The following is a 20,245-nucleotide window of genomic DNA, read 5'->3' on the forward strand; positions in this document are numbered from 1 at the left end:
CTAAGAAAATTCTGATGGCTTCAAGTCTTGCAACAGGAGCAAAAGTTTCATCAAAATCTATTCCTTCTTGTTGACAATAGCCCTTAGCAACCAATCTAGCTTTGTTGCTTACTACTATGCCATTTTCATCCATCTTGTTTCTGAATACCCATTTGATGTCAATTGGATTCTTTTCTTTAGGCTTGGGTACCAGCTTCCATACTTTATTCCTTTCAAATTGGTTTAGCTCCTCCTGCATAGCTAAAATCCAATCAGGATCCAACAAAGATTCTTCTATCTTCTTTAGTTCTTTCTTAGATAGAAAGCTGCTATATAGACATTCTTCTTGAGTTGCTCTCCTTGTTTGAACTCTAGTAGACACATCACCAATAATGAGCTCAAAGGGGTGATCTTTTGTCCATTTTCTTTGTTGAGGTAGATTGGTTCTAGATGAAGAGGCCTCATTGTTGTCTTGATGTGTGACTGAGTTTTATTTATTAGAAACTCCCCCTGAGTTTGTGAATCTTTGATTTGAGAAATGAGAATTTTCTGTAAGTGATCTATTATGACTTTCAGCTTCTTTTGATGACCCGAAGGATGGTGCACTTTGTGTTCCGACAGATGAGGCTGATTGTCTCCCGACGGATAAGGCAGATTGTCTCCCGATGGATGAAGCATTTTGCAACTTGACAGATATTGAATTATGTGCTTCATTAGTTGTGGATTTTTTTGCATTATCCTTATTCACTATTTCTTGATTACTTTCATCATCACTGTCATCACTAACCATCTCCATATTATCAAACTTGAGGCTTTCATGAGAATCTTCATCTTGTAGTCCTTCAATCTTTTTATCATCAAACACAACATATATTGATTCCATAACAATGTTGGCTCTCAGATTGTAGACTCTATATGCTTTTCCCACAACATATCAAACAAAAATTCCTTCATCTGCTTTAGCATCAAACTTCCCATGTTGATCAGTTTAATTTCTCAAGATATAACATTTGCAGCCAAAGACATGAAGAAAATTTAGAGTTGGCTTCTTATTCTTGAAAAATTGATATAGTGTCATGCACTTTGCTTGATTCACCAAAGAAATATTATGAGTGTAGCAGGCAGTGTTCACAGCTTCAGCCCAGATATATGTTGGTAACTTTGATTCTTCAAGCATTGTCCTTGCAGCTTCAATAAGAGATCTGTTTTTCCTTTCTACCACTCCATTTTGTTGTGGGGTTCTTTCTGCAGAAAACTCATGCATTATTCCATTCTCTTCACAAAATGATCTATCACAGAATTCTTGAACTCAGTTCCATTATCACTCCTGATTCTTCTTACTTTAAAATCAGGATGATTGTTGACTTGCCTTATGTGATTGATGATGATTTCACTAGCCTCATCTTTAGACTTTAGGAAATATGTCCAAGAGAACTTTGAGAAATCATCTACAATTACTAGGAAAAATCTTTTCCTTGAGATGGACAACACATTGACTGGTCCAAACAAATCCATGTGAAGCAATTGTAAAGGTTCTTCAATTGTTGAATCAAGCTTATTTTAAAATGATGCTTTAATCTGCTTTCCCTTTTGACAGGCATCACACAGTCCATCCTTAGAAAACTCCACTTGAGGAATACCTTTAACTAGTTCTTTCTTAACAAGCTCATTCATGGTCTTGAAGTTTAGATGGGACAGCTTCTTGTGCCATAGCCAACTTTCATCTTGACTTGCTTTACTGAGAAGACAGGTAACAGATTCTGCATTTGATGAGTTGAAGTCAGCTAGATGCACATTTTCTCTTCTCACTCCAGTGAGAACCACTTTGTTGCTTCTTTTGTTTATCACAACACAGGCTTCTGAGTTGAAGGTTACTAAATTGCCCTTATCACAAAGCTGGCTGATACTCAACAAATTATGCTTGAGACCATCCATTAGGGCAACCTCCTCAATGATGACATAGTCTTTTGAAATCAAGCCATATCTGATAAGTGGCATTTTATACCACTTAGAACGTCTTAAAATGGCTTAAATTGGTGTCTTGAAATCAAGTATTTTGTGTATTTGATGCGTTTTTCTAGTGTTTATGCATTTCAGGGTATTAGTTGCATTTCGGAGGAGGAATCATCAAGAATAAGCCTTGGCATGTGTTCACCATTGAGAGAGGAAAAGAACGGGCAGATTACGGCGAAGAAACGGAGCAAACCTGGAATTTTTCCAGTAGGGTCATGCGCGCCCGCGCAGCAATGCTGAGCGGCCGCGCAGCAGCCTTGCGCGCCCGCGCAGAAATGCTGAGCGGCCGCGCAGGGTCGGGGAAAAAGCTGAATTATTTTAGACTTCTACTTCTGTTTGGCTTCCAACTTCTATGTAATCTGAGTTTTATGGGACTATTATATAAGTAGATTTGAGACGTTTTCATAGAGAATAAGAAGGAGATTATGTTTTAGATTGTGTTTTGCGCAAGAAGCGAAGGAGATAAGGAAGAAGACCGATTTAGCACACTGCAGCGAAGAGGAAGCATATTTTCTTGTGATTCTTGTTTCGTTGTAACGTTGGATGCTAGTTTTCTTGCTTTGACTTATTTACTCTTGTGACGTACTCTGTTTTAATATAATTAGTTTAGTTATTATTTTCTTGTGTTGTTTATCATGATTTCATATGAACCTATGATGGCGATAAGTTCTATTATGGGCTAATCGTGATCATGGGGTTGCAACGGATTTATTATGGAATTCTTTAGTTAATTGTTTAATACTTTAGTGTGTGATCTTGAGATTTAGAACTTGCCATGCTAGCATAGGTTCATGTACGTTGTGCATGATTAGTGGGTAATTCTAACAGTTTTATTTGCCCTATGTAATCAAAAGGAATAACTTGTGCTTAAATCGTTGTGTTGTCAATTTCTGTAGACATATAGGAACTCAACATGATTGATGACTATTCAACTTCTATCTTAATTGTGGGTGTTTGGTAGAATGGTATTAGTACAATGAAAGTTGGCTTTTATCAGTTCCGTGTTATTCGATTAATATCATCACTGTCACATGCTAAAGGTAATAACAATGGTTATAGAAGGAAGTAATAATGAAGTTGTGATCTCATGAGTGTTTTATTATTGATAAATTGAAGTGTTAGTTAAGTGGTTAATTAAGTAGTTAATTATAGTTAATATTTAATCAACAATTTTAAGTGTTACCTTAACATTGAGAAGTAATCATACATTGGTGAGTGAGTTTAATTAGACAATAACTTAGTCTGAGTCTCTGAGGGAACGAACTAGAAAGTATTCTATATTACTTGCGAACGCGTATACTTGCGTGAATATTAGTGCATGTTTTCGCCCTAACAAGTTTTTGGCGCCGCTGCCGGGGACTCGGCGTATTTGTTTAGTTTATGTACTTACCATCATTGGTCATTAGGACTCAGTGATTAGGACGTAGTAGTTAATTACTCTTTTCGGTTGTGTTTCAGGTACTTTAGCAAGAGTTTATGCAAACTCGTTCTCGTGCTCGCAAGAGGACCTTAGATACAGCTGAGGAGAAAGACGAAGTTCTTGATACTCCGGAGAAGTTAGATTTTGAGGATTCGGATTCAGGAACTGAGCAGAAAGAACCAGTAAACATGGGAGATCGTATTGTTCAAGCTGATCCAGCTCTTATGGATTTTTCTCGGCCTAAAATTGATGACATTCAGTCAAGCATCCTTCATCCGGCTATTCAAGCTAACACCTTTGAAATCAAGCTGGGCACTATTCAGATGGTGCAGAATTCTGTTTCTTTTGGAGGAGCGGCAACTGAAGACCCCAACATGCACATAAGGAATTTTGTCGAGATCTACAGCACTTTTAAGTATAATGGCGTGACTGATGAGGCTATCAAGTTGAGGCTTTTCCCATTCTCACTGAGGGATAAGGCTAAAGACTGGTTACATTCTGAACCAGCTGGGTCCATCACTACGTGGCAAGATCTTGCGCAAAAGTTTCAGGTGAAGTTTTATCCAATGGCAAAGACTGCTGCTATGAGGAGTGCTCTTACTCAGTTTGTGCAGCAACCTACAGAATCTATGTGCGAGGCTTGGGAACGCTACAAGGAAATGTCGAGAAAATGTCCACATCATGGAATGCCGGATTGGATGGTAATCACTGGTTTTTATAATGGTTTGGAGGCCCAATCTCGGCCCATGCTCGATGCAGCAGCTGGAGGCGCCTTATGGGCTAAAAGCTATACTGAGGCGTATAATCTTATAGAGACAATGGCTGCAAATGAGCATCAAAACCCAACTCAGAGGATGACGTCAGGCAAGGTCGCAGGTATTATGGAAGTTGATGCAGCCACCGCTATTGCAGCCCAGCTCCAAGTGCTATCAATGAAGGTTGATTCTCTGGCTACGTATGGAGTTAATCAAATAGCTATGGTTTGTGAGCTTTGTGCAGGTTCTCATGCTACGGATCAGTGTTCTCTTGTCAATGAATCTGTTCAGTATGTGAATAATTATCAGCGACAACAGCAGCCTGTGCCAGCGACCTATCATCCTAACAACAGAAATCATCCAAATTTCAGCTGGGGGAATAATCAGAATGCTATTCAGCCAACATATCAGCAAGGAGTAAGTAAACAGTTTAACCCACCTGGATTCCAGCAACCACATCAGTATGCTACAAGGCAATCATATCCTCAACAGGGAAGTGCAGCTGCACCTACTAGTGCTGATTTTGAGGAACTTAAGCTGTTGTGCAAGAGTCAGGCGGTTTCTATCAAGACCTTGGAAAATCAAATCGGTCAATTAGCCAATGCAGTGCTCAATCATCAACCTGGCACTCTTCCCAGTGACACGGAAGTACCAGGCAGGAAGGAAGCTAAAGAGCAAGTCAAGGCTATTACCTTAAGGTCTGGAAAAGTAGCTGATGCTGAAAAGGCAAAAGAAGTCGAAGCTGAAGTTAGAGATGAAGAATCTAAGCAAAAGGAGAAAGCGGCGGAACCAAGGAAGACTACTGTTGAACACACTCTGCCTGAGGCTAATACAGGGGAGAAACAGCTCTATCCTCCACCACCTTTTCCTAAGAGATTGCAGCAACAAAAGCTGGATAGACAGTTCGGGAAGTTTCTGGAGGTGTTCAAGAAACTTCACATCAATATACCTTTCGCTGAGGCGCTGGAACAAATGCCTAGTTATGCGAAGTTTATGAAGACTATTCTTTCAAGGAAGGTGAAACTGGATGACCTTGAAACCGTTGCTCTCACGGAAGAATGCAGTGCGGTTCTGCAACAAAAGTTACCACCAAAACTGAAAGATCCAGGAAGCTTCACCATTCCTTGCACCATTGGCAATCTAACTTTTGACAAGTGCCTTTGTGATTTGGGAGCAAGCATTAATCTGATGCCGTTGTCGATCTTTAAAAAGCTGGATCTGCCTGATCCAAAACCCACATACATGTCGCTACAATTGGCGGACCGTTCCATTACTTACCCAAGGGGCATAGTTGAGGATGTGCTCGTCAAGGTGGATAAGCTCTTCTTTCCTGCTAATTTTGTTATTCTGGATTTTGAGGAAGATAAGAAGATTCCCATAATCTTGGGGAGGCCTTTCTTGGCTACTGGCCGTACCTTGATAGATGTGCAAAAAGGGGAACTTACTATGCGGGTCCAAGATCAGGATGTGACCTTCAACGTATTCAAGGCAATGAAATTCCCTACAGAAAATGAGGAGTGCTTAAAAGTGGATGTGATTGATTCTGCGGTTACTTCGGAACTCGATCACATGCTAATGTCTGATGCATTGGAAAAGGCCTTAGTGGGGGATTTTAACAGCGATGATAAAGATAGCAACGAGCAATTACAATATCTGAACGCTTCTTCATGGAAGCGAAAGCTCGACATACCATTTGAATCTCTTGGTACTTCTAACCTTAAGAATGCTGAAGGGAAGCTCAAACCATCAATAGAGGAAGCACCTACCTTGGAGCTCAAACCATTACCTGAACACTTGAGGTATGCTTTTTTAGGTGATTCATCTACGTTACCTGTTATTATTTCAGCTGACCTTTCAGGTAGTGAGGAAGACAAGCTCTTAAGGATTTTGAGAGAATTCAAATCGGCTATAGGATGGACCATAGCAGACATCAAGGGGATAAGTCCTTCATATTGTATGCATAAAATTCTGTTAGAGGAAGGTAGTAAGCCAACTGTGGAACAGCAGCGAAGACTGAACCCGATCATGAAGGAGGTGGTGAAGAAAGAAATTCTGAAATGGCTAGATGCAGGCATCATTTATCCTATTTCTGACAGCTCGTGGGTGAGCCCCGTGCAATGTGTACCTAAGAAAGGAGGTATCACTGTGGTCGCAAATAAAAAGAATGAGCTCATCCCTACTCGAACAGTTACAGGATGGAGAGTATGCATGGATTATAGAAAATTGAACAAAGCCACAAGGAAGGATCACTTCCCTCTCCCATTCATTGATCAAATGCTTGACAGATTGGCGGGACATGAGTATTTTTGTCTTCTGGATGGTTATTCCGGGTATAATCAGATTTGTATTGCACCAGAGGATCAGGAAAAGACTACCTTCACTTGTCCATTTGGCACATTTGCTTTTCGTAGAGTTTCGTTTGGGTTATGTGGCGCCCCGGCCACCTTTCAGAGATGTATGATGGCTATATTCTCTGACATGATTGGAAATAACGTCGAAGTGTTCATGGATGACTTCTCCGTCTTTGGACACTCATATGATGAATGTTTGAACAATCTGCGCGCCGTACTCAAAAGATGCGTGGAAACTAATTTGGTGCTTAATTGGGAGAAATGTCATTTTATGGTGCGTGAAGGCATTATCCTTGGCATAAGGTCTCTAGCAAGGGTCTGGAGGTGGACAAGGCCAAGGTGGGAGTCATTGAAAATCTTCCCCCACCCAATTCTGTGAAAGGAATCCGTAGTTTTCTCGGTCATGCGGGTTTTTATCGGCGATTCATCAAGGACTTTTCAAAGATATCTAAGCCATTGTGCAATTTGCTTGAGAAAGATGTGCCTTTCAAATTTGATGATGAATGTTTGGCAGCATTCGAGACTCTCAAGGAGAGTTTGATCACTGCACCAGTTATTACAGCACCAGATTGGACAGAACCGTTTGAGATGATGTGTGATGCGAGTGATTATGCAGTAGGTGCAGTTCTGGGACAGCGTAAGAAAAATCTCTTCCATGTGGTCTACTATGCGAGTAAGACTTTAAATGGGGCCCAATTGAACTACACCACTACTGAGAAGGAGCTTTTGGCTATAGTCTTTGGCTTTGAGAAATTTCGATCTTATCTGCTTGGTACGAAAGTGACAGTATTCACTGATCATGCAGCTATTCGCTATCTGGTTTCTAAGAAGGATTCAAAGCCGAGACTCATTTGTTGGGTGCTTTTACTTCAAGAATTTGAGTTAGAGATCAAAGATAGAAAAGGTACTGAGAATCAAGTAGCTGACCATCTCTTTAGGTTGGAGAATCCCGATTCTACTTCACAAGATAGGACGTTAATCAATGAATCTTTTCCGGATGAGCAGTTGTTTGCAATTCAGGAGGAAGAACCATGGTTTGCAGATATTGTAAACTATCTTGTCAGCAATATAATGTCGCCTAATTTGACATCCGCTCAAAAGAAGAAGTTTCTACATGAGGTGAAGTGGTATATGTGGGATGAACCATATTTGTTTAGACAGGGAGCTGATCAGATCATCAGGAGATGTATCCCGTTCTGTGAGACGGAGGGGATATTACGAGACTGCCATTCCACGGTTTATGGTGGACACTATGGAGGTGAGAAGACGGCAGCTCGTATTCTGCAAGCAGGTTTTTTCTGGCCTACTTTGTTCAAGGATGCTCATCAGTTTGTTTTAAGGTGTGATCGTTGCCAAAGAGTGGGAAATTTGTCAAGGAAGGATGAGATGCCATTAAATGTGATGCTTGAAGTCGAGGTCTTTGATGTATGGGGAATCGATTTCATGGGGCCTTTTATCTCGTCTTGCAATAATCAGTACATCTTGCTGGCAGTCGATTATGTCTCAAAATGGGTCGAAGTTAAAGCTTTACCGACAAATGATGCAAAGGCAGTGCTAAATTTTCTTCATAAGCAAATTTTCACAAGGTTTGGAACGCCTCGGGTAATCATAAGTGATGAAGGATCGCATTTTTGCAACCGTAAGTTCACTTCTATGATGCAGCGTTATAATGTGAATCATCGAGTAGCTACTGCCTATCATCCGCAAACAAATGGTCAAGCGGAAGTGTCTAACAGAGAGATAAAGCGCATTCTAGAGAAGGTTGTTTGTCCGTCAAGGAAGGATTGGTCTTTAAAGCTCGATGAAGCTGTTTGGGCTTACAGAACAGCATACAAAACTCCACTTGGGATGTCACCGTTTCAGTTGGATTACGGTAAGGGATGTCATCTACCGGCGGAGCTTGAGCATAAGGCCTACTGGGCATTGAAGAAATTGAACCTGGATTTAGATGCAGCTGGTAAGAAAAGAATGCTTCAGCTTAATGAACTTGATGAATTTCGACTGCAAGCGTACGAGAATAACAAAATGTATAAGGAAAAGGTGAAGAGGTGGCACGATAGGAAGCTACATCCTAAGTTATTTGTGCCAGGGCAACAAGTTCTGTTATTCAACTCTCGGCTCCGACTTTTTCCTGGGAAGTTGAAATCAAGGTGGTCTGGACCTTTTATTGTCAAAACTGTGTTTCCACATGGAGCGGTGGAAATTTTTGAGAATGATTCGGACCAAGCATTCAAGGTTAACGGTCAGCGGTTGAAGCACTACTATGGGGACATGGCAAACCGAGAGGTGGTTAGTGCCATTTTGTTGACTACTTGAGAAAGGTACGGAACGTCAAGCTAATGACGAAAAAGAAGCGCTGCGTGGGAGGCAACCCATGAATTGTTGTTACAGGAACCCTTAGAAGTTAATAACCTATCCAAAAACACAAAAAAATCAGAAAACAGGGGCTGAAAAAAAAAATTCCAGAGACCCTCTGCGCGCCCGCGCAGCTATGCTGAGCGGCCGCGCAGCTTGCTGCGCGCCCGCGCAGAAATGCTGAGCGGCCGCGCAGGGGTCGAGTTCCAGAAAAATTTTTACAGTTCAGAAGAAAAAAAAAACACAAAAACCCATCACAGCCCATAAACCCACGAATTCTTTTCCCATTACCCCATGATTTTATCCCTCAACCCCACTCCTAATCTAATTTAACCTACTCCACACCCTATATATACATACACCTATCCTACATATCTCCCACAAACTTCCTACACTTAAACCCTCTTATAAACATCAAAAATCAGTTCTTACACACTTTTATTCACAAATCAATGGCACCCAAGAGAGCACGCACTATTGACAGCAGCAGCACAGTTCCTACTGCTGATTCATCAAGGGGTACTGCTGCAAGGCCTCGGTTAACTGACAGAGCTGCGGAGGAGGAGTACACTAGGCTGTTGGGGAAGCCGATTCTGAAGGAGAGGGGGTTTTTACCATCAGGGAGGGATGGTGAGTTGTTTCCCATGATTGCAGAGAATGGGTGGATAGCTTTTTGTGAGTCACCCGAAGCAGTACCGATGAGCGTTGTTCACGAGTTCTACGCGAACGCGAAGGCTGAAAAGAATGGGTTTTCTGTAGTTCGTGGGCTGACGGTTGATTATCATCCTGCGGCGATTCGCCGTGTGATTGGACAGCGAGAGAGGAAGCCCGAGGAGGAGAACTGGAATGAAAAGACTGCTGAGGATTTTGACTTGGATTTGATTTGTGCGACTCTCTGTCGACCGGGCACAGTTTGGAACCGCAGTCCAGCCAATAATGAGTATCGTCACTTTCCGGCGATCGCCATGAACAGGTATGCCCGTGCATGGAATGCATTTATATGTGCTAATATTTTGCCTTCTTCACATGCACACGAGGTCACAGTTGAGAGAGCACAGTTGTTGTGGGGAATTCTGAATGAGGGATACTATGTGGACCTTGGAGAGTTTATCTACCAAGGAATTCTGAAGTTTTTGAGGGGAGCAAAGCATATGAACATCCCTTATGCATCCACAGTTACGAAGCTATGCCGAGCAGTAGGAGTGAACTGGCCGGCTCATGAGCAGTTGCAGTTGCCAGTAGCTCCGATAGATTCTGGCACTCTGAATGGGATGCAGGAGTGGACCGGTGGTGAGCCTGAGGAGCATGGGCTGGGTTATCGTCTTCCAGGAGGGCGTCCAGCACGAGGTGCTACTATGGCTAGGCCAGGGCGTGGTGAGGCTGGTTCTTCGAGAGCTCAGGAGGGTGCTGGGATGGGTGATGCCCAGTATAGGAGGCTTTCACGGCGGATGGATGCCATGTATGAGACGCAGAGCAGGTTTGCTCAGGAGCTCACCCTTGCGTTAGGGACTGCTTTTTGAGGCCTTGGAGCTGATATCCAGTGGCCAGTTTTTGGTGAGGACTCTGCATACCCGCCGCCTGATACTCCACCCACTGAGGGTGATGATGATGATGACTCCGAGTAGGTATACCCTGTGTTCCTTTCTACTACCTTCACTGGGGACAGTGAAGATTTTAAGTTTGGGGGTGGTAGTTAAGGAATATTTTGTGTGTGTCATATAGCTGCATATTCATGATAGTTAGTTCATATAGTTGCATAATTTTTGCCATATAGTTTTTTTTATATAGCTTTATTTGTTTGTCATATCATATAGCTCATGCATATACCATGATCCCTTTTGCAATGATTTATCGACTGAATTGTGATATTGATGCGAGTGTAGTGATAGCATTAAAGTGATATTAAGTTGTGTAGGTTGATATGCATGCTAGAAGCACTTGTATTTTCACTAAGTCTTAGAGAATGCTTAAGGGCTAGATTGTTGTTATGATCTGATTATTTTCGAGGATAATCTATTTATTATGCTTAGAATTTGATAATAGGTTCTTAGTGGTAAAGGCATAAAAAAGAAAAAAAAATGGAGTAAAAATGGAATTTGTTGCTAGTTGTGGCTAGGCGTCAAATGGCTAGTAGCCGGCTCGCATGTTATGCGAGTAGTCTAGGGTTGAGCAAGATGGAGCGAAACGCACTTGCTCAGAAAAGAAAAGGAAAAAAAAAAAGAAATTTTTTTTTTGCATAATTGATCAAGAGTGGGCTCTTTGGTATTCGAGTTATTAAGTTCTTAGGGGACTTTGTGCCTAGTACCTAAGGCTTTTAGAGTCTGGGATCCGCTAACCTAACGCTCGTTACATGGATACCATTGTATAAGTCTTTTGTGGACCTCACTCATTGCACGGTCAAATAAGCATTTGAGTTGTAAATAAAAAGCATAATTCTGTAGTAAGCTCCAGAGTTCTTGTAGTGTTGTATATCACTTTGTGCCAAGAATTTTTATTCTTTGTATAATCGTAGGATTGCCTTGAGGATAGTCTAGTCATAGTAATTGGTCTAGTTCCGAAGCATATCTGTTAAGCATTTGCACACACCACGTTTCTGGCTGTATGTCCGTTTGCATGAGTTTATTGATCTTTAGTGTCTAACTGCATTCGTTGAGACGTGACAATTTGGTTGGTTAATTGTAGTAAGGGGGATCGTTGCATTTTCACATAGATTGCATTCATGCATATTTTTATTTGTTTTGAGTCTGTGACGCTTGAGGACAAGCATCGATTTAAGTTTGGGGGTGTGATAAGTGGCATTTTATACCACTTAGAACGTCTTAAAATGGCTTAAATTGGTGTCTTGAAATCAAGTATTTTGTGTATTTGATGCGTTTTTCTAGTGTTTATGCATTTCAGGGTATTAGTTGCATTTCGGAGGAGGAATCATCAAGAATAAGCCTTGGCATGTGTTCACCATTGAGAGAGGAAAAGAACGGGCAGATTACGGCGAAGAAACGGAGCAAACCTGGAATTTTTCCAGTAGGGTCCTGCGCGCCCGCGCAGCAATGCTGAGCGGCCGCGCAGCAGCCTTGCGCGCCCGCGCAGAAATGCTGAGCGGCCGCGTAGGGTCGGGGAAAAAGCTGAATTATTTTAGACTTCTACTTCTGTTTGGCTTCCAACTTCTATGTAATCTGAGTTTTATGGGACTATTATATAAGTAGATTTGAGACGTTTTCATAGAGAATAAGAAGGAGATTATGTTTTAGATTGTGTTTTGCGCAAGAAGCGAAGGAGATAAGGAAGAAGACCGATTTAGCACACTGCAGCGAAGAGGAAGCATATTTTCTTGTGATTCTTGTTTCGTTGTAACGTTGGATGCTAGTTTTCTTGCTTTGACTTATTTACTCTTGTGACGTACTCTGTTTTAATATAATTAGTTTAGTTATTATTTTCTTGTGTTGTTTATCATGATTTCATATGAACCCATGATGGCGATAAGTTCTATTATGGGCTAATCGTGATCATGGGGTTGCAACGGATTTATTATGGAATTCTTTAGTTAATTGTTTAATACTTTAGTGTGTGATGATTGCATGATATCTAGTATTGGTTGTGCGTATTCGTCTTATGTGTGTCGCGAACATATAAGATAGGGTGTTAATCTCTTGTGAAGCGACGGTGGATCTTGAGATTTAGAACTTGCCATGCTAGCATAGGTTCATGTACGTTGTGCATGATTAGTGGGTAATTCTAACAGTTTTATTTGCCCTATGTAATCAAAAGGAATAACTTGTGCTTAAATCGTTGTGTTGTCAATTTCTGTAGACATATAGGAACTCAACATGATTGATGACTATTCAACTTCTATCTTAATTGTGGGTGTTTGGTAGAATGGTATTAGTACAATGAAAGTTGGCTTTTATCAGTTCCGTATTATTCGATTAATATCATCACTGTCACATGCTAAAGGTAATAACAATGGTTATAGAAGGAAGTAATAATGAAGTTGTGATCTCATGAGTGTTTTATTATTGATAAATTGAATTGTTAGTTAAGTGGTTAATTAAGTAGTTAATTATAGTTAATATTTAATCAACAACTTTAAGTGTTACCTTAACATTGAGAAGTAATCATACATTGGTGAGTGAGTTTAATTAGACAATAACTTAGTCTGAGTCTCTGAGGGAACGAACTAGAAAGTATTCTATATTACTTGTGAACGCGTATACTTGCGTGAATATTAGTGCATGTTTTCGCCCTAACAATATCCCACAGTATAACCCTTGCTGTCATCTCCAAAGGTAAAACTTGGGCCAGCTCTCTCCTTGAACTCTGTGAGCAGGGTAGAATCTCCATTCATGTTCCTTGAACAACCACTATCCAAGTACCAAAGATTCTTTCTGTTTCTCTGCATACATCAAAATCAAATCAAGTTGATTTTGGTACCCAAGTTTCCTTGGGTCCTGTCTTATTAGCTTACTTTTTTGGTTTCTTAGGTTTGACCTCATTTGACTTGGGAATTTCTGATTCATCCTTAGTCATTTGAGTTGGACCTTTGAAACCAGTCATTGAAACAGAATTATCATGCACATTTTGATTAACAGGAAAAGGCATGTTGTTTGCAAATATGTTATTCCAGTAAGGCATGCTAAATGACATTTGTGGCATACTAAATGCAGCATAATAAGAATTAGGTACAAATGGCATATTAGCAAATTGTGCATTAATATTCTGAGCAGACATAGCATTCACAGGCATAGAAGGCATGGCATTCATGGTGGGAAAAGGAGAGGGTACAGATATAGGAGTAGGCATGGCAAGTTTGCAGTTAACAGACAAATGATTAACACTACCACACTTAACACAAATTTTTTTAGGAGCATACTTATCAGGTGTGTAGTTGTTATGTTTGTTAATCCCTGTTTTCCCATTTCTATTGTTTTTCTTTTTAATTTCTGTTTTAACCTCTATCTTTTCTAATCTGTCATTCAATTGCTTGATGGACAGATGACCAACATTCACTTTCTTCCCCTTCTTCACTTGACTTGATTCTTCTGAAACAAATTTTTTGGAAACTGATCCATATTTCTCATTCAGCTTGGCCATCTTGGCTTTGCTCACAGGTTTGCTTACAGCCGACGGATGAGGAATTGTGTCAATCAACGGATAATCCTTTTAATTATTCGACGGATGACTCTCATCATCCGTCGAGTCCACATCTGTTAGCAATCCTTCAACCAAGTTGGATTCCATCTTCTCCTTACTCTTTTTCCAGGCTGCATCATAAAAGAACTCAATACCTTGAACTTTAGTGATTTGGGCATGGACATTTCTGGATGATTTCCATGCTTTAATCACTTCCTGTTCTTGTTCAAGCTGCTTCTTCAAGTTCTCTTCTTTCTTCAAGGACTCAATTAATTCATCCTTAGCAATCTTATATTTTATTCTCAATTTCTCAAATTTAATAAACTGAGACTCTAGCACATTATTCCTTTCACTTAAAAACAAATTGTTTTCTTTGATTTTAGCATTTTCTTTGGTGAGAGACTTAAGTGTAACACGCAAATGATATAATTCCGTGAACATGTCATTTATGGCATCGATACACTCAGCTTTAGATAAATGTGCTAGGTTAGTGGTGATTAACTGATTACTTGAAGAACTTGTTTCTGTTTCATCAGAGTTCGACATCAGGGCTAGATTGACATAGCTTACATCTTCATCTTCATCCAAACCATCAGCTGCCCAGTTATTTTCTTGTGTAATGATAGCCCTTTCCTTTTGTTTGAGCAACTCAAAATACTTCTGTTTATAATCAACAGGCTCAAACTTCTTTTTGCTGGAATCTGACTTTCTACCCTCACTGGAAAAGTGCCATGCCAAGCCATATTTGAAACATTTGAATTTAGATTTATCCACCATGTTTCTATTTGGCTTGGCTGCTCCAAAGTTCTTTTTGAACTTGAGCTTGGAAAATCTTCTGGAAAGGAATGCTAAATGCTCATCAATATCATCCATGTCATCTTGGCTCAAATGATCTTCATTTTCAGCTACCAGCCCTTTTCCCTTGTTCTCACAGGCCTTTGAAGTAGACTCAACAGCTTCTACCTTCACCTCTTTCTCTTTTTCTAACTCAGCAACCAGTGCTATGGACCCTCCTTTCTTCCTTCCTTTCTCCATCATCTCATCTTGCTCTATTTCAAGCTCATAAGTTTTCAGGATGCCATACAGTCTCTCCAAGGTAAACTCCTTATAGTCTTGAGAATTTTTCAATGAGACTGTCATTGGTTTCCATTACTTTAGAAAAGATATAAGGAACTTGAGATTGGAGTCTTTTATCTGATAGACTCTTCCATGCAACTTCAGAGCATTTAATAGTTTTTAAAATCTACTAAAAATGTCAGTGAGAGACTCACTATCTTCACAAAGAAAGTGCTCATATTGCTGAATTAGCAGCTGCATCTTATTCCCCCTTACTTGCTCAGTACCATCACATATAATCTGAATTGTGTCCCAAACCTCCTTGGCTGTTTTGCAGTTAATGATGTTATCAAACATATTACCATTAACTCCATTGAACAATATATTCATGGCCTTCTTGTTTCTCCTGACTTGCTCAATATCAGGATCTGACCATTCATGCCTAGGCTTGGGAACAGATGGTTCATTCCCTGTTGCAGCTCTCATTGCTACATGAGGAACTCTCTCTATGCAATCCACATAGGCCTCATCTTGAGAAAGAAGATGTAGGTGCATCTTCACCTTCCAGTGGTGATAATTGTCTTTGTCCATAAATAGAATCTTAACTCCAACATCCTTCTTGTTCATCTTGCTGTTTGTTGTGATCTTTAAACTCTTTTTACTTCAAGAGCTTGCTCTGATACCAATTATTATTCCTTAACAATACAACAAGAATTATAGAAGGGGGGTTGAATGTAATTCTGGATTCTTTTTAAGATTTTTCAAACTGTTCTAACTCAATAATATATAATTGTTTGATTTGCAAAGTGTGGAATGAAAGAATTATATAAATCAAAACACAAGTAATAAAAACACAAGTCTTTAAAATTTTCTGGTGGATTTGAATGTATCCACCAAATATATATATATATATATATATATATATATATATATATATCGAGAGAACCATGTGAAGTTTGAATAGCTCACAACTGCTTTTACAAGTGAACAAACAAAACTACCGAGAAATTCTTAACAGTTACAGCCTTTTCTATTTCTCTTCTAAAATGTGTTTGCTTAGTTATTTGTTCTACTAGCTACACTTGGTTTATATATCACCAAGTTTACATGGTAATAAGACAGGATAATAAAACAAAACATATCAAGTCTAACTCCATACTGCTTCACTACTCTATTCCAGCATCTTTGAAAATCTTCATAACTTGCATGGAAATGGTAATGCTTCTTTGTTCTCATTTTCCTGCTAAACAGGCTGCCACATTCCTTTTGCAAACACCCAACGCATTTGACTGTGTTATCACTGTCAACAGATATTTGAATTGATCATCGGTCAGAAACTTTCTTGACATCCGTCGGGTAGCTTTGTTGATCATTCGTCAAGTAGCTATTTGACACTTGACTCCATTTCATTTATGCAGAATTACAAGACATCTTATATTTACAATTAATCAACCTAATCTGCATATCTACATATCTACTAGCAGTCAACATGACTCATATGCTACTACAGAATCTACACAAAGTTGTTTGCAGAAATGTGTTACATTACTTATTGTTACATAAGCTACTCACCCGGTGGATATCAATTAGTCATCCTTCGGGACTATATTTAATCATCCGTCGGGACTATAATTGATCATCCGTCGGGTGCTACAAAATTCACTAAGTTAAATCTAATAAGGTGTTTTGTTTAGCTTATCATCAAGTATACAACATATTCCTAACAGTTATCTTTAAAAAAATGGGTGAAATATAGTTGTCAATTAATTGGTGAATTCTTAAATTATACACAAAGTTGTTTTAATTATATTATAATACAAAAAAAAAGATTACTACATTATTAATCACGAAGATACTAACTGCAGTAATTTGGTAAATTTTGTCAATAAATTTCATGTTAAACAGACATAAAATCTTATTCTTGTTAAATATTAGCAAATTAAGAAAGAAACTAACAGGGAACACGAGTTCATACAAACTAACAAAAAAAGAAAGAACAATTAACTTTATCACATAAAAGAAAGAATAGTTAGGGAAATGCTATTTCCAGAGCCGTTTTTTATTTTCAGAGCATTTAAAGTATAAAATGAAAAAAACTGCCCCATGCATTTACAATGATAACAAAAGAAAACAATAAAAGGAAAAGAGGAGTATAAGGGTAATTTCGTCTTTTCGTAACTCGTCTGCTCTGAAAATTAAAATTTTGCTCTGAAAATAACATTTCCCAATAGTTATTACTTACATTGCTTCCTCAACGGTGGTCTCGTTTGCATCTTCATCTTCGTCTTCATCTTCAATCACGATTTCATCATTATTATCGTATATCCGAGTTTGCACCATCAGGGTTCAAGAAAGGTTAATTTGGGGGTATAAATTTAGGTATAGAGTGTTAGAGTATTTGAGTATATTATATGACTAAAAAGGTCGCCGGTTATAAGAATCAGGTTCCAAAATGGATGAGTTATAATTTGATCGGTATTCACGATAAGTGAGTTATTTTACTAATGTGACAACTTTCCTCGCACTAATAGACGGTCTTTGTGACAACTTATTGGGTACTAAGAGCATCTCCGATAGGGGTTGTCAAGGTGGTTGCCAAGTTTATATGGCATGACACCCTTGATTGCCTACATATTGGAGTTGGGAGGTTGCCTATCAAGATTGCCAAAATTTGGCAACCCCTTGACAACTTCCTAAATTAGAAAAAGTCATAAAAAACATTTAAAGTGTATATTACTCAACCCATTTTTATATTGAACTAAATATAAAATTAATATATAGGGACCACATGGGTAACCTTTAAAGTTGTTTAACTATTTGAGTAAAATTTTAATAAATGTTGCCAAGATGATATGAGAGAAAATTAAAAAATAATATATTTAATAATTTGTGATGGTTTGACAATTTTGTTAGTAACCTCTATTTGGAGATGCTCTAGAGGGTTTGCAAGTTAATGACATTTAAACGACCGTGAAATTTTTATCGTGTTTAAGTTTTAAAAAATGAAATAAGCTGACTGCAAGATTTTAAAAATGAATGAAATGAGCTGATTGCAAGATTTTTGACTTGGAATAACCCGGTTGCAAGTTTCTGAGATGTTGTCATTTCACCCATGATTTTTACGCCATAGTTTGAGAGTAAAAACAATAGTCTTTCCGGATCCAGGGTGTTGCCTGAATTCGAATCAACATAGTATACCCAACTGAATGCCCCGACGGCGATTCTTTCCTTTTTCACAAGGTACGATCTCATAATTATATGCTAAACATTGTCCAAATATCTTTTTGATTCATAATTCATTATTATCGGGGCTTAAATATCATGAGTTGCTTATTATTGTAAACATGATCTGTATATAAGCTGATTGGTAATTGATTATGGACACTGTCACTTTGGTGTTCTCTTTGGACGATGACAGCCCATGTTTGCACACCACCTGTTTGACACAAATACCCAATGAAATGATGAATAACGATGTTACTAACTGAATCATCTTTGGTTTATTTAACTAGGCCACATTCTTATATTTTTGTTGGTTTGAACTCGTTCTCATTTAGGTCCTGTCTTTCTGGTAGACATGCAACAGCAGTTGCTTTCGTTCGCCATAGTGTTTTTGAAAATATAGTTACGTAACATGATATTGTAAACGAATGAGTGTGTTCGAAACCACAAATTCTCCAACAAACCATCTAAGCTAATGAAATTCTTATCAAAATTTACGACATTTAAGTAACTATTATGATCAAGGGGGTGATTCGTCCTTTACCCGTCTAATGTCCATGCATCAGCACCACCTACAGTGTAGATGCCTCTGTTTACTAATTCTTGATATACAAATACTTAAATATTTAATGGTTTTTTCTAAAGAATTTTTTATTTTCTAGGTTTTTTTAAGGTTAGTTTCTTTTTTTTAAGCTCACCTTACTTCCTATGAACGAAATATTTTATGTCTCTCTTTCACATCGTGTCCATGACTCTTTTAGGGGCTGTTTACATTCACTACCTTTTTATTCACTACCTTTTGTAAAATATGCATAATATATTAATATATTGTTTTTTTATGAATCATACATGAATATTATTAATAATAATACAATTAATATTATTAAAATTAAAATATTTGTTTTAAAATAAAGACAAAACAAACTCGCATAAAATTTGAAAATTTTATATTAATGAAGTAGTCACAAATGAATTGTTAACATAATAATACATAAAAGATGATATATAATACAAATATTGAAAACTATATAAATATAATTAAATAATTTAAAAACAAGTTTTCATAATATAATTTTTGTTGACAATAACATTATTTACAATTGTTCATTGATTACATAAAAAAATTATTTATTCTAAACAGAGAAGTGTTCATATATATTTTCTACTTTTTTGTTTAAGTTAATTTGGAACATGTTTTCTCATTTTTCAATAGTTTTATTAGAAATAGAAAAGTGAGAAAATTTTAGAAAATTGGAAAAAAGAAAACTAGGAAAATTTTCTGTAATTAAACAGCCCCTTAGTCCTTTAGTAGATATTATACATGTTTAGTGAACAGAAGTAGTCGTGAATGTTACTATCATATCTCAAAATACCAACAACTTCTAGCAGGAATCATTCTGGATCTTTTCATGTCACTTTTATAATTCTACCTGATTTAATGTAATCTTTTATATTTAATATTGAATCAGGTGAAAAGAAGGGAAGTCTACAATAGCAAGTGTTTGAGACATGCCAGAAGAAGGTGATTTAGGTGCTGTTCCAGTAGAATGTATTCGCCAGTACAGATCACTCCTGCAGTGCCATCGTCGTGTCCCAGCAGGGCCAGGAAGGGATGCAGCATGCCGGCACCTGAACCTATCGCTCGCCAATTGCTTGGTGGCTACAATTTGCCCCGACGAATCAGAGGCAGTTAGGAGTCTCTGCCGAAGTGGTGGAACTGCTCTTAAGCGGTCTCAGTGTGAACAAGCTCAGCTTTCTCTCGCTGTTTGTCTCTCTTCTCACCAGAATCAAACTCCCAATTCTTAAACTTTTGTTACCTTCTTAATTAATGCTGGGCTCTTGATTCAGAAAATTATCTCCACTGTAGGAGTGTTCTTGTTAAAATTAAATTTCGAACCACCAGCATAGTCCTATAATAATTTTTTGGACTGTATGTAGTATATAAAAATATGTATGTTCTTTTCTAG

At 38.4% G+C, this 20,245-nt stretch overlaps 1 protein-coding gene and 1 non-coding gene across 2 annotated transcripts; one reads left to right on the top strand and one right to left on the bottom strand.

Annotated features, from left to right (window-relative positions):
• Positions 1-3,993: 3,993 nt before the first annotated feature.
• Positions 3,994-4,100, bottom strand: LOC141675485 (small nucleolar RNA R71). The gene has a single exon (XR_012556135.1). It is a non-coding gene; the product is annotated as a small nucleolar RNA R71 (small nucleolar RNA).
• Positions 4,101-17,995: 13,895 nt separating this feature from the next.
• Positions 17,996-20,244, top strand: LOC141672139 (uncharacterized). The gene is made up of 2 exons (XM_074478642.1): positions 17,996-18,296; positions 19,748-20,244. Exon 2 carries the CDS (start codon positions 19,788-19,790, stop codon positions 20,082-20,084), a length of 297 nt encoding a protein of 98 aa, XP_074334743.1. The 5' UTR covers positions 17,996-18,296; positions 19,748-19,787; the 3' UTR covers positions 20,085-20,244.
• Position 20,245: the final 1 nt, after the last annotated feature.

The sequence above is a fragment of the Apium graveolens genome, chromosome 7 (assembly GCF_009905375.1).
Source record: "Apium graveolens cultivar Ventura chromosome 7, ASM990537v1, whole genome shotgun sequence".
NCBI classification, from domain to species: Eukaryota; Viridiplantae; Streptophyta; class Magnoliopsida; order Apiales; family Apiaceae; genus Apium; species Apium graveolens.

What these genes read in the sequence shown, in the direction of transcription:
- LOC141672139 (XM_074478642.1), top strand. Translation starts at nt 19,788, where the DNA reads ATGCCAGAAGAAGGTGATTTAGGTGCTGTTCCAGTAGAATGTATTCGC.